At 40.7% G+C, this 13,021-nt stretch overlaps 1 protein-coding gene and 1 long non-coding RNA gene across 2 annotated transcripts in view; both read right to left on the bottom strand.

Moving 5' to 3' along the window:
• LOC141433128 (proteasome-associated protein ECM29 homolog) overlaps positions 1 to 10,450 on the bottom strand; it is a 43,262-nt gene extending 32,812 nt beyond the window's left edge. Inside the window, exons 1-8 of the mRNA XM_074094976.1 lie at positions 10,332 to 10,450; positions 8,771 to 8,896; positions 7,582 to 7,693; positions 5,177 to 5,316; positions 3,777 to 3,873; positions 3,408 to 3,497; positions 2,757 to 2,842; positions 1,094 to 1,206 (exon numbers count right to left, since the gene is read on the bottom strand). Of these exons, the coding sequence (XP_073951077.1) occupies positions 1,094 to 1,206; positions 2,757 to 2,842; positions 3,408 to 3,497; positions 3,777 to 3,873; positions 5,177 to 5,316; positions 7,582 to 7,693; positions 8,771 to 8,896; positions 10,332 to 10,426 (859 nt within the window). The 5' untranslated portion in view covers positions 10,427 to 10,450. The remainder of the gene's footprint in view (positions 1 to 1,093; positions 1,207 to 2,756; positions 2,843 to 3,407; positions 3,498 to 3,776; positions 3,874 to 5,176; positions 5,317 to 7,581; positions 7,694 to 8,770; positions 8,897 to 10,331) is intronic.
• Positions 1 to 11,947, bottom strand: part of LOC141433143 (uncharacterized) — a 228,072-nt gene extending 216,125 nt beyond the window's left edge. The window contains exon 1 of the long non-coding RNA XR_012451902.1: positions 11,915 to 11,947. This is a non-coding gene — a long non-coding RNA (uncharacterized lncRNA). The remainder of the gene's footprint in view (positions 1 to 11,914) is intronic.
• Between the last annotated feature and the right edge of the window lie 1,074 nt (positions 11,948 to 13,021).

Here is a 13,021-nt window from a genome sequence, read left to right as displayed (position 1 = left end):
TAACAGAACGCGGATCGGAACTATTTCCAAACTTGGCGAGGGAACTGCCGTGGTCGTGCCTCCGGATGACCAGTTTATAATGTTAGACAATTGAAAGGGTGAGAACGAGAAAGAGACAACGTTACATTTATTCCACGTCCAATTTTATGACAGAATGGCATGTGGGAAAATTTCACTTGTGTGTTCACAAGTGAAATGTTCACACTATACCATTTACCAGTCAAAAAATCGGAAATGGAAGAGATGTGACATGTCTCTAACGTCCACTCACCCCTTCAGGGGACACTGTGTGTGTAACCAAACGATTTTAACTGGCGGGGGTCACTTCATTATTCCAAGAAAAAAAATAACAGCGCGATTCAGAAATATCGCCAGACGCAACAGCGTCATCTATCGGAATTTTGTGTAACTAATAAAAAAAAATTTTCGCGTTACAATGCATTTGAGTAAAATAATCCTTAACGGAAAAGCTTATAATTAACTACAAAAAAAAAGTAAGTTCGATAGTGAATAAAAAATGGTTTCAATTTGTCTTTCTGAAACAATAAAAAAATACAAAAAGATGGAAAAACACAAAAATATGCACTGGGGATTTGAACGCTGGACAATAACAAAAAATAAAACACAATGAAAATGGCTAGGGGTCATCCATAGACGTCACACAATAGTGGGGGGTGGGAGCTAGAAATGGTCAAAATGGTCACCTTATTTTTTTCTGTAACCTTTTTGTTTTTCCTTTTGTACAATAAAGAAACAAACAAACAATATTATAAATGCGAAAGTTTGTGTGTGTGTGCGTGCGTGCGTGCGCGCGTGCGCGTGAGCGTGTGCGTGTGTGTGCACGTTGTTTTTTTTCTCCTTCACACTAAAACGGCTGGACGGATTAGGATGAAAATTGGTAACATGTAGATAGCTGGAAATCGGGAATTACACATAGGCTACTTTTAGTCTCGATTATCCCACGGGATAGGGAGAAAATCTCGAAATAACAACCGCTGGGCTTTGAGTTATGAAATATGGCATGGTTGTTTTTAAAAAACAAACAAACAGACTTTCGCATTTTTAATATTAGTGGAATTAGATATATACCAACCTAAACACATGTAGGCTTTTGGCTGGTGTTCTGCGTATTCATCAGACCGTATGAGCTTCAGGATACCTTGCAGGAAAACTGTAGACACTTTCTTCAGTTGCACTTGGTCGCCGCTGTAAAACAAGAACACACGAATTTCAGAACACTGGAATGGATTTGCAAACTGTCCTCAACGTCAAAGTCAAAGTCAAAATATATTCAACGGCACAAAATTTAGCCCTCTCTACATACAAAATTACCTATTACTGCATCCATTTTCGGCCTATATACGTCCCACTGCTGGGCACAGGCCTCCTCTCAGAACAAGAGGGCTTGGGCCATAGTTCCCACGCGGGCCCAGTGCGGATTGGGAACTTCACACGCACCATTGAATTGCTTCGCAGGTTTGTGCAGGTTTCCTCACGATGTTTTTCCTTCACCGCAAAGCTCGTGGCAAATGTAATTCCGCACATGAATTTCGAAAAACTCAGAGGTGCGAGCCGGGGTTTGAACCCACGACCCTCTGCTTGAGAGGCGATCGGTCAAACCACTAGGCCACCACGGCTTTCAAACCACTAGGCCACCACGGCTTAGTATCTTTATTCAATTTAGGCTATAACAAGCACTTATGAATGTCAAAAAAAATCTACCACCGGTTCCAAAAAACATCTGTTGAGAAGAATCCAGCAAGAAACTCAACGAGGTATGATTTTTTTAACAGATAACTTCATTTTAAAAAGCCGTCGTGGCCTAGTGGTTTGACCTATCGCCTCTCAAGCAGAGGGTCGTGGGTTCAAACCCCGGCACGCACCTCTGAGTTTTTCGAAATTCATGTGCGGAATTACATTTGAAATTTACCACGAGCTTTGCGGTGAAGGAAAACATCGTGAGGAAACCTGCACAAACCTGCGAAGCAATTCAATGGTGCGTGTGAAGTTCCCAATCCGCACTGGGCCCGCGTGGGAACTTATGGCCCAAGCCCTCTTGTTCTAAGAGGAGGCCTCTGCCCTGCAGTGGGACGTATATAGGCTGGAATGATGATGATGATGATGAACTTCATTTTAAACACAGTTGATTCGCTATTTGGAGTAAGGGATCGCCAATGCGGTCAGAATTATTTCCGAATATCCCTGTCCATGATATTAATAATCATTAATTTTATAATACGCCTTAGATATAAACGTCTTCTTGACAATAGATTTGAATTTTGTATCCATTTCATTGGTAATATTTTTTGGAATTTTGTTATAAAAACGTGTGCAATTTCCCAGAAAATACTTTTTGGTTTTAGCCATCATCATCAGCCTGTATAAGTCCTAATGCTGGGCACAGGCTTCCTCTCAGAATGAGAGGGCTTGAACAGTAGTTCCCACGCCGACCCAGTGCGGATTGGGAACTTCACACAAACTATTGAATTGCTTCGTTCTCTCACCATGTTTTCTTTCACCGCAAAGATCGTAGTAAATTCCTATTTTTTCTGTAATTTCGCAGAAGAATATTGAAGGAAAATATCGTGAATAAAACTTGCATCCATTACGTACCTATTTGTAAAGTTGTCAATCTACACTGAGCCCGCGTGGGAATTACGGCCCAAGCCTTCTCATTGTGAGAGGAGGCCTGCGCCCATCAGTAGAACATGTATAGGCTCAAATGATGATGATATTGACTTAATAACCATGTTTACCTGTTAATCACATTCAATAAGTACATCAGCGCCATGTTACGAAGCCGTGAATTGGTATTTGGGTCGAACAATGATGAAAATATGACCTGAAAACAATAAAAAGTATATTGTAAACAAGTGCATTAAACGTGCCGCTGTTCGTGACACGTTTATCCACCCGAGCGGCACGAGAACGCGAGGGTTGATAATTAATCGAAGGTAAAATGGGTTTCATGAAATACAGTGCTTTTCATTTCGATGGCAAGGAAATTAAACAGAAATATTGCAAATTTATTCACTTACAAGCTATATCTGTGTAAGTGATATAAAACACCGATTACTTAAGACAAGACTTAAAAACCATTTTACACTTCTGCCTTCTATCTTTTGTGGCTGTTGGCGCCTCATTGCCTTGGCTTTAGTCGAAAATTTTCTTTTACACACTTGAGCATAAAAAAAAAACAAAATACAGCAATCATCTAGCATACGAACTTTAGCGTAGCAAGAGAAGCGAAAAAAAATCGGAAATATCATTGTCTTCGAACAAATACAGACTGCCGGCGATGCGGTGATGGATTTGCTGTACATTGCTCGGCGGACACGCCCGAAGCTCATCGATTAATTGACAATACGCGCAATGCATTAACAAAGCATATGAAATCCGTTAACTACCTGCACGCAATGTGGGAACATGATACCAGGCCCCGAAGCTTTATTCAGGTACTGAATTATTTTCAGCCGAAGTCTTGTGCATGCTGGCACCTGAAATTAAAAAAAAAAAAACTTGGAAGGCTTTAAACAAAAACCATTGCAGTGAATTTTGAGAGCACTTTCGACACTTCGGACATATTTTTTTTTATATAAGATGCCGAAGCCAGAGACGAGTGGAAGGAGAAAGGGGAGGCCTTTGTCCAGTAGTGGGACACTGTATAGGCTATAAATATCTGATCTGTTTCTAGCGCCGATAAAGCGTGTCAGATATTATTTCACGCTCCGCTGTAGCAGATATTAATTCATGTGACCGTGCTCAAGAAAACTCACCTTAACATCATCTTGAGGCACTTTCCGGCCGCCCCAAGTGCCCAGATACAGCGAGTACAGCGGAGCAACCACGGAAGGCTGCGTCCAGTCTACAGAACTAAAAACAATAATACATTACCCAGCTTGGAAATACTCGTAGGAAACACAAAGCAAAGAGATGACTACATTAAGTTTTTTCTTTCTTTTGATGATAAATCTTAATTCCTTGAAAACATGCAGGAAACAAGTTACTAATCCTACTTCCCACTTATATTATAAATGCTAAAGTTCGTGTGTGTGTGTGTATGTTAGTTATTCCTTCACGCTAAAGGTTGACTTCCGAGTAGAGCGGCTCCAGCGTCACTAACGCAGCGACGGTAACGCGGCGATAGAGCGATAGTATTATGCAGTACGGAAACGTATGAACTAACGTTCGAACGCAGCGTCACTGTCAGCGTCAGTGTCGCGGCGACAGTGACGCTGCGTTCGAACGTTATTCATACGTTTCCGTACTGCATAATACTATCGCTCTATCGCCGCGTTACTGTCGCTGCGTTAGTGACGCCGGAGCCGCTCTACTCGGAAGTCTACCTTAAAACGGCTGGACGCATTTGGATGAAATTTGGTACGTAAATAGCTAGACGTCTGGAATAACACATAGGCTACTTTTTATCCCGATATTCCCACGGGATAGGGATAAAATCCCAAAATAACAAACGCTAGGCTTAGTGTCATGAAATTTGGTATGTAGGTAACTGGACGTGTGGAATAACACATAGGCTACTTTTTATTCCGATATTCCCACGGGATAGGGATACAATATTAAAATTTCAACCGTTGGGTTTAAAGTCATGAAATTTTGTAGTTGTTCATAACATAACCATAATGAAGATCACGATATAAATTTTGGAATTCCCAGAGGAATTTTGTAAAATCCCGGAATTTCAATTGTAACTACCAGATCGAATAGTTTACGCGTGCGAAGCCGCGGGTAAACTCTAGTTAACTATAAAGTACGGCTACATAACTATTATATTATTTATGAAAAATATCACTATGGTTTTGGTAAGTTCAAATATATAAATAACACTCTCTACCTGAAAAAAGCCGTGGTGGCCTAGTTGTTTGACCTATCGCCTCTCAAACAGAGGGTCGGGGGTTCAAACCCCGGCTCGCACCTCTGAGTTTTTCGAAATTCATGTGCGGAATTACATTTGCCACGAGCTTTGCGGTGAAGGAAAAACATCGTGAGGAAACCTGCACAAACCTGCGAAGCAATTCAATGGTGCGTGTGAAGTTCCCAATCCGCACTGGGCCCGCGTGGGAACTACGGCCCAAGCCCTCTTGTTCTGAGAGGAGGCCTGTGCCCAGCAGTGGGACGTATATAGGCTGGGATGATGATGATGATGATGACTCTCTACCTGTTCGCCCTAATCAGGGGGCTGTTGGCGCTGTTGGCGACGCTGAAACGGGAGTCCGCGGCTGCAACCACCAGCGGCAACAGGACGTCGCCCGTGTTGAATATGTCCTTGCTGATCAGGTTCACTATGGACAGTTTCATCTGTAAAAAATAACGTTACCATCAGCAATTATGAAAATACAAATACAGTCATCGTCCCAGCCTATAACGTCCCACTGCTGGGCACAGGCCTCCTCTCAGAACCAAGAGGGCTTGGGCCGTAGTTCCCACGCGGGCCCAGTGCGGATTGGGAACTTCACACGCACCATTGAATTGCTTCGCAGGTTTGTGCAGGTTTCCTCACGATGTTTTCCTTCACCGCAAAGCTCGTGGTAAATTACAAATGTTATTCCGCACATGAATTTCGAAAAACTCAGAGGTGCGAGCCGGGGTTTGAGCCTACGACCCTCTGCTTGAGAGGCGATAGGTCAAACCACTAGGCCACCGCGGCTTTTACAAGGCAAATACAGTACCCGGAGATAAAGATTGCACATCGGTCTTCAGAAAAAGACAATTGGCTGTTCACGACGATTTCCGAACCCTGGCGACCGTCCATCAATCATCGTATTTATTAAATAAAAATAAAAAGTAAAAAATGTTTATTAAAAATAAAGGTTATAAATCGTTTACAGTTTCATATATGGGTTTCACAACATCAGCATGCCGAGATGACTAAAATTATTTAGTGAAACATGAAATTGAAAACAAAACAATGTACTGTCTAACGGACCCCAAACTAGGCTAACCTGTATCTTGGGGACCAGATGAGTTTAAAATAAATGAAATGAATAGTTAATGCCGTGCATTTTGTTTTGTTTTGCTCGACTTGGCGGGGGCACTGCTGTGCCCCCAGATACTGCACCTTTATGGACTTAATTAGTTTACGTCAAATTAATGACATGCAAACTTCGGATATCTATAGAGAGCAGTTGCAACTACTTGAAAAAGGATAGTTCCCTCTTTTTCCTAAAGATGCCATCGTACAATTTAACAACTCTTTATCCTCCTAACGCCGTTGGGTCCTTTATAAAGGACTTATTGTTATTTGAACATCAAACTCTATCATAAATGACATAAAGTTTGATGTTCATAAATGAAAAACTTGACTTGGGCGTTAGATTATTATATATTTTCATCTCAATGCGTCCGTACTCTATTGCACCTGTACAACTGACAAACGTCACATAAGTAGTGTGTGACCGCTCTACGAAGCCGAAATTAGCAGAGTCTATTTCGAAAGACCGATGTGCGATCTTTATGGCCGGTTACTGTACGTTAATTCAAGGATAATTTATACCCTTTCTTATTTTCCTTTCCACTTATGATTGGTTTTTTGGAGTCTTTTTGTATTTTTTATTTCAACTCCAAAATTTGTGCTGCTGCTTAAGTAGCGTAGTAGAAATAAGCAACCTGAGATATGTATGCATAGGAAAAAATCGTGTCTAGATTCCTGTCCAGCGGTGGTGTAGGGGTTATAGCACGCAGCACGGATTGCTGAGGACCTGGGTTCGATTCCCAGCGCTGGTCTCTTTTTCTGGTTTTTCTGTGCATCCATGTCTGAGTTTGTATTTTCGATTTCCTTTCCACTGTTACTCCTTGCCACCTCAAAGAGCGATTTAACGATGTTACTTGTCTTTATTGCTCTCAAAACTTTTACCTTACTTTAAATTCTATGTCTATTCATAGACAATCCAGGCCACTCACAGACAACTTTACTCACTTAATTTACTTGTGAAAATCCCTGTCGGCAGGCTTAAAAGCTTAGGGAGCACTATCTGTCATCTTCCGCATGATAAGAATATTTAGTTTATTTATATATCGCTGTGTGCTATTTAGATTTGTTGTATACTTGTGTATTGTATGAATGGCTGGTTTATGTATTTTTAAGGGCCGCCATATACATTCGAAATTCCGTAAATACATCACACACATACGTTAATTTAAATTTAGTACGCACAGGTACGGATACGGAATTCCAAATGGGAAAAAACTTCGGACGGAAAACTGCTGTTTGTATAATAATATAGTAATTAACTAAAATAAATTAAATAATATGGTAGGTCCTAAATTTGTATGGATTTACTGCGTTCGGCATTCCGGATCGAAATTCCGAAACGGAATTCCGAATGTACGTGGCGGCCCTAATATTGCTCTAATCTGCTGTAAATTGCACCACTTGCTAAAATCTATTCCTTACTTCCTGCGTATTGTAAAGGTTGCATGGGAGATATCGCTCTGAAGCAATAAGGCCGCCTATTGCTTACCCTGGAAAATCTCTACATACCTGCGTTTTCTGTACTGCTTACTATATAACTATTGTATTGTATTGTCGTTCTCGTTAGTCATGGCGCTATAATAATACCGTACCTCTTCTAATTGTTCCGGGTTGAGCTGATTTTTGTCCACGATCCTCTTGTAAGTCCTCATGCTCATACCTGGAGGCACTTGGAACTCTGTCTCGCCCGCATTTGGAAGAGCTCTGAAAATGGTCAAAGACTCTCAGGGCATATATATGGGGAGTGCTCAGGTGAATTGTTCGTATTGTTCCCTGCAGCTAGGTTTCACTACCGCACTTCGCGCAGGCGTCAATCATTTCATCCTCACCACCTTGATGGTTGGCAGTCTAGGACTGTCCGCAAGCGAAATTTTATTTCACGAACGACAAAGAAATGGAACCAGCAGGGCTACTCCGAAACTCGAAACTCGAAGTTCGTGTCGTGCGGTCCCTCTGACACTTACACTGTTTGATACGAGAGCGAGAGGGACCGCACGACACGAACTTCGAGTTTCGAGTTTCAGAGTAGCCCTGCTGCTTCCTGGGACAGCATTTCCGGAGCGGTACAGCCTAGGTTTTTTTTTAATTAGCCTGTCTCTCAAAGGGCAGGCACCAGGCAGTGGTGATTGCTTCCTATCAGGTGACCCTCATGCTCGTTTACCCCCTCATATAGATTTATAAAAAAGGCGCAAATAGCTCTCTTAGTACGCACAAGGTCTAACGCCCATAAATGACATTCAATGTCACTTAACTGTCATTTACTTCTAGCACTAGCGGACCCGGCAGACGTTGTCATGCCCGAAAAAACACTACCATAAAAATATGATAGATAACATACAAATAACAGCGCCATCTAGCGTTAACGTTGTTTTGCCATATCAATTATTTTAAGTGAATATTTTTCTAGGCAAATATAAAATAACTAACTTATTGTAAGTGTGTGGGGATGTGGTATACAGTTACGAAACCCATGAACATTTTGTATTGGAAAATGTTTTTTCTTTCATTTTATTTTTTCGTTAATTTTCCAACGTTTTTAATAGTTATTCTGCTATTTGGGACGGAGACAAATAGAACAAATCAAAAACCATGAAAATCGGTCGAGCCATTCTCGAGTTATAAGTGTTCGACAAACACGAATTTGTTTTACAAAAATCATAATATTGATACCTATATTATGTGACCTATCACTGAGCAATCCTCATCGCTCAATGTGCTAACAAAAAGGCCGTGATGTTAAAATTATTTAGTAAACTAACAACTTAGTGACTTAGCACGTACCTGTATGGCAGTAAGAGTATATCAGTGGCGAATTTCAGTATAAGAGATGATACTTTTGGCTTTTCTTTTAGACTCAGATCTGTTTCCTTTATGTCACCCAAAAGCGGCATCACCAGCATCAAGATACTGCAAAATCAAAAAAGAATAATAATGGTCATCATCCCAGCCTATATACGTCCCACTGATGGGCACAGGCCTCCTCTCAGAATGAGAGGGCTTGGGCCGTAGCTCCCGAGCGGGCCCAGTGCGGATTGGGAACTTCACACACACCCATTGAATTGCTTCTTCGCAGGTGCGAGTCGGGGTTTGAACTTCACGATCCTCTGCTTGAGAGGCTATAGGTCAAACCACACGGCCACCACGGCTCAGTTATAATATGGTATTTGACTACTTTATATTTATTTTATAAACTAAAGCTTGACAATGCATGTTGTCAAACAGAAAAACAACTATCAAGCTACTTTTACAAATAACAGAGTTATAAAGTTTTGAAATTCAAGATTAGACAGATAAAGACATACTTGCTGAATGGAGAAAAGTGTTTCAGAAAGAAACAGACATAATATATTTTCAAAAATTCAATTTTTTACCCAAATAATTTTTCCCTTCGCTAAACTTGCATAATATAGGAAAATTTCCATAATAAAATAACATATAGGAAATGGCAAAAGGAGTGGTCAAATACCGTATTGGAGAAACAATTGGATTGAATGTTTATTTGTAAAAAAAACGGACCAAAACGAATGTTTACGAATGCAGCCGAAACAAAATCATTGGATCGTGATTACATTTTAGTCGGCTGGCTCAGCGCCGATTAGTTAGACGACCGGATGACCAAGTGGTTAGAGAACCTGACTACGAAGCTTGAGGTCCCGGGTTCGATTCCCAGCCGGGCCAGATATTTGTATGAATAATACGAATGTTTGTTCTCGGGTCTTGGATGTTTAATATGTATTTAAGTAAAGTATGTATTAATCTATATAAGTATGTTTATCCGTTGCCTAGTATCCATAGTACAAGCTTTGCTTAGTTTGGGACTAGGTCAATGAGGGCTAGCGTTTTTTGTCTCACTAGATGGCGCACTGTTGCGTGAGGTTTTTAAGTATGGCTTTCAAAGTATGTTATTACGGGCGTAAAGACAAAGTTTTGATTAAAATCATATTTAATACACCTTAAAACCGTATCATGAAAATATCGAGCATGCCACAGTGTTGCATAGTCCCCGTTTTGTTCGGAAAAAAGGGAGGAAAAAGGTTTCTGAAAGACAAAACTGTCTCAAAACACAGACATTCATTGCCTCGGAACGCATATTTGCCATAATTAATTTCAGATATTGCAAAATATTCACAAAATTATTCTAATTATAAATAAACCCGCGTAGCTCACCCAAAAACTATGAGATTTGACATTTCGGAGACCTCACGCTACACTAGCGCCTCTAGCGGCGAATTCATACGCGATAGCCCTCATTGGTGTCAAGTGTCCCATGATATTTAGTTTATTTAATTTATTTAGTTAGCTAGTCAGTTAAATACATAATCAGTTGATATCTAATATTTACCCGTCCTGGTGGGCTTGTGGTTTGTTCTCTATTGCCTCGAGTAGCGCAGGCGCAAGGCTCAGCTGCAGTTCGCGCGGCAAGCGGGGGAAACCCATTGTTATATATATCACTGTGAAATTCTGCAACAAACAACAAAGAAAGGTAAAATGAAGCACACCACGAACGAAACCTCTCTGATCTGAAAATAGAAGCAGAGACATTTAAATCAAAAAGTTGTTAACCTGTTACGTTATTAGGGTTGATCGACTTTTTCTTGTTACTCGTTGCTATAGTTATGGTAGGTGTGGGTCGTTACGTGATTTGAGCGAAACGAAACGAAACTGGTGACAAGAATCATGTCACTGGTTACTAAAACCAGTGATTTTAGTAAACAGTTTCTTTCACTGCCGGCAGTGACGCGTTCTGTGACAGTCACTATAACTGAATTAGAAATTAAACTAGTATTTAACGTAATTTGTTACCAGCTCAATAGCTATGACGTTATTTAGCACAGGCATCGTTTTACGGTGTAATGTCAATAATTTCATAATCTAAGATTCGTTTCTTTGACGTTGTATAAAGTTAAGGTTATAATTTTTATTCTGTGCTACTCGTGACGTCTGTAACGTTGCCGCGTTGAGGCGAAAATCGCATCACCACAAAAATAGCTCGTTAAAAAAATCACCACTTGTCGCTTAACGTGAAACCAGTGATTTGGTTATTCACCACGTCACCAGTTACTGTATACGGTGACGTGAAATAACGGCCACCTCTAAGTTATGATGGTTATAGAATTAAAATTTGCCAAACATACATTTTTGTGGTAATTTTAAGCCCCTAATATAATTGGTCCTCTAATAAGCATGTTAGTATAATGTGACACAACATTTCTTCTATTATAACATTTTAAACTTTCGTGATTCTCACTCATAGTCAAAATACCAGAAACGGGACTTATCACGCTATTATTACACAAGTAATATTTACCTCGACGTTTCGGCAACGTTACAGTTGCCGTGGTCACGAGTAGACTGAAGTGTGGGGTGTCAAGTCTGCCTAGCAGCGCGAGTTCTTCGAACTACCCGCACTTGATCACTAATAGTGCCGGCACTCGTATCACGAACTACCCGCACTTGGTCACTTTTATTAGTCACCCTATCACACCGACACACAACACTAACAACGTCCGATCGTCCCTCCGAACATTCATCCCGACGCCGACACTTATTAATAACAGGATTCCACGAAGATGAAAGCTTATACCCATCGTCCCGGTTGAAATTCTTATGCTTTTTTTTATGCTATTTCTTCTATTAACCCGTACTACTTTTGTCCCCTCGCTGACGGGACAGAATAACAAGAAGTAGTTGATTCACCCATTAACGAATTTCGAATATTAAATTGAAGGCGAAACTAGTAAAATAAATTGGCCGATCACGAATAAGTTAGGCGCGTATGAGTATGTGACGCGCGGGATGTTACAATAGAATATAATGACTGTATTGTACACCAGAGAATAAAGAAAACATGTAAACAGAGAGAAAATTACAAGGTAGGCAATAGGCGGCCTTATATTATTGCAAGAGCGATCTCTTGCAGCCAACCTTTTTTACAGAAAGAAGGAAGGACTAGTTTACAGCAGGTGGTGTATAAACAGCAGAATATTAAAACATTACGAATGTTTGTTCTCGGGTCTTGGGTGTTTAATATGTATTTAAGTATGTATCTATATCTATATAATTATATTTATCCGTTGCTTAGTACCCATAACACAAGCTTTGCTAACCTTACTTTGGGACTAGGTCAATTGGTGTGAATTGTCCCGTGATATTTATTTATTTATTTTTATTTATTCCAGATAAGTTTCAGGTTTTGCAGGTGGTAGGACCTTGTGCAAGGTCCGCCCGGATTGGTACCATCATCTTGCTCGCCATATTGCTTGCACTGTTGTGTTTCGGCGTGGAGTGTAAGATAGCCGGTGAAATTACTGGCACGTGAGGTATCCCATCTTAGGCCTCTAGGTTGGCAACGCGTCTGCAATACTCCTGGTGTTGCAGATGTTTATGGGCGGTGGTGATCTCCTACCATTAGGAGACCCACTCGCTCGTTTGCCACCCAGTCGATTAAAAAATTAAAAATAAAAGTAAAACTTTGTAAGTGTCCATCTGTTTACTTGCATGTTCCGCAAATAAATTATTATTGCATTTCATTACCACAGGTTAAAAAAACGTCTACCAAAACATGTCTAATGACAATGGCAAAAGTCCATTAAAAAAATCTCATTTGGTAATTTATTTGAATGTTAAAACCATGTGCGTGTGGGTTCAAACCCCGGCTCGCACCTCTGAGTTTTTCGAAATTCATGTGCGGAATTACATTTGAAATTTACCAGAAGCTTTGCGGTGAGGAAAACTCGTGAGGAAACCTGCACAAACTGCGAAGCAATTCATGGTGCCATGTGTGAAGTTCCAATCCGCACTGGCCCGCGTGGAAATATGGCCCAAGCCCTCTTGTTCTGAGAGGAGGCTGTGCCGCAGCAGTGGGACGTATATAGGCTGGGATGATGATGATGATGATGTTAAACCATCCGATTTAGATGAAAGCTCTGTTAAGACATAGAATAGCTTTTCCTGAGAAATCGATTGTTCCACCGGGATAGAAATAAATGAAGTTGCGGGTAAAAGCTAGTCTAGAATAAATTCAACAGACTT

The sequence above is a fragment of the Choristoneura fumiferana genome, chromosome 12 (assembly GCF_025370935.1).
Source record: "Choristoneura fumiferana chromosome 12, NRCan_CFum_1, whole genome shotgun sequence".
NCBI classification, from domain to species: Eukaryota; Metazoa; Arthropoda; class Insecta; order Lepidoptera; family Tortricidae; genus Choristoneura; species Choristoneura fumiferana.
Note: the sequence above shows the minus strand (reverse complement) of the source record. Positions and strands in the feature narration are given on the sequence as shown.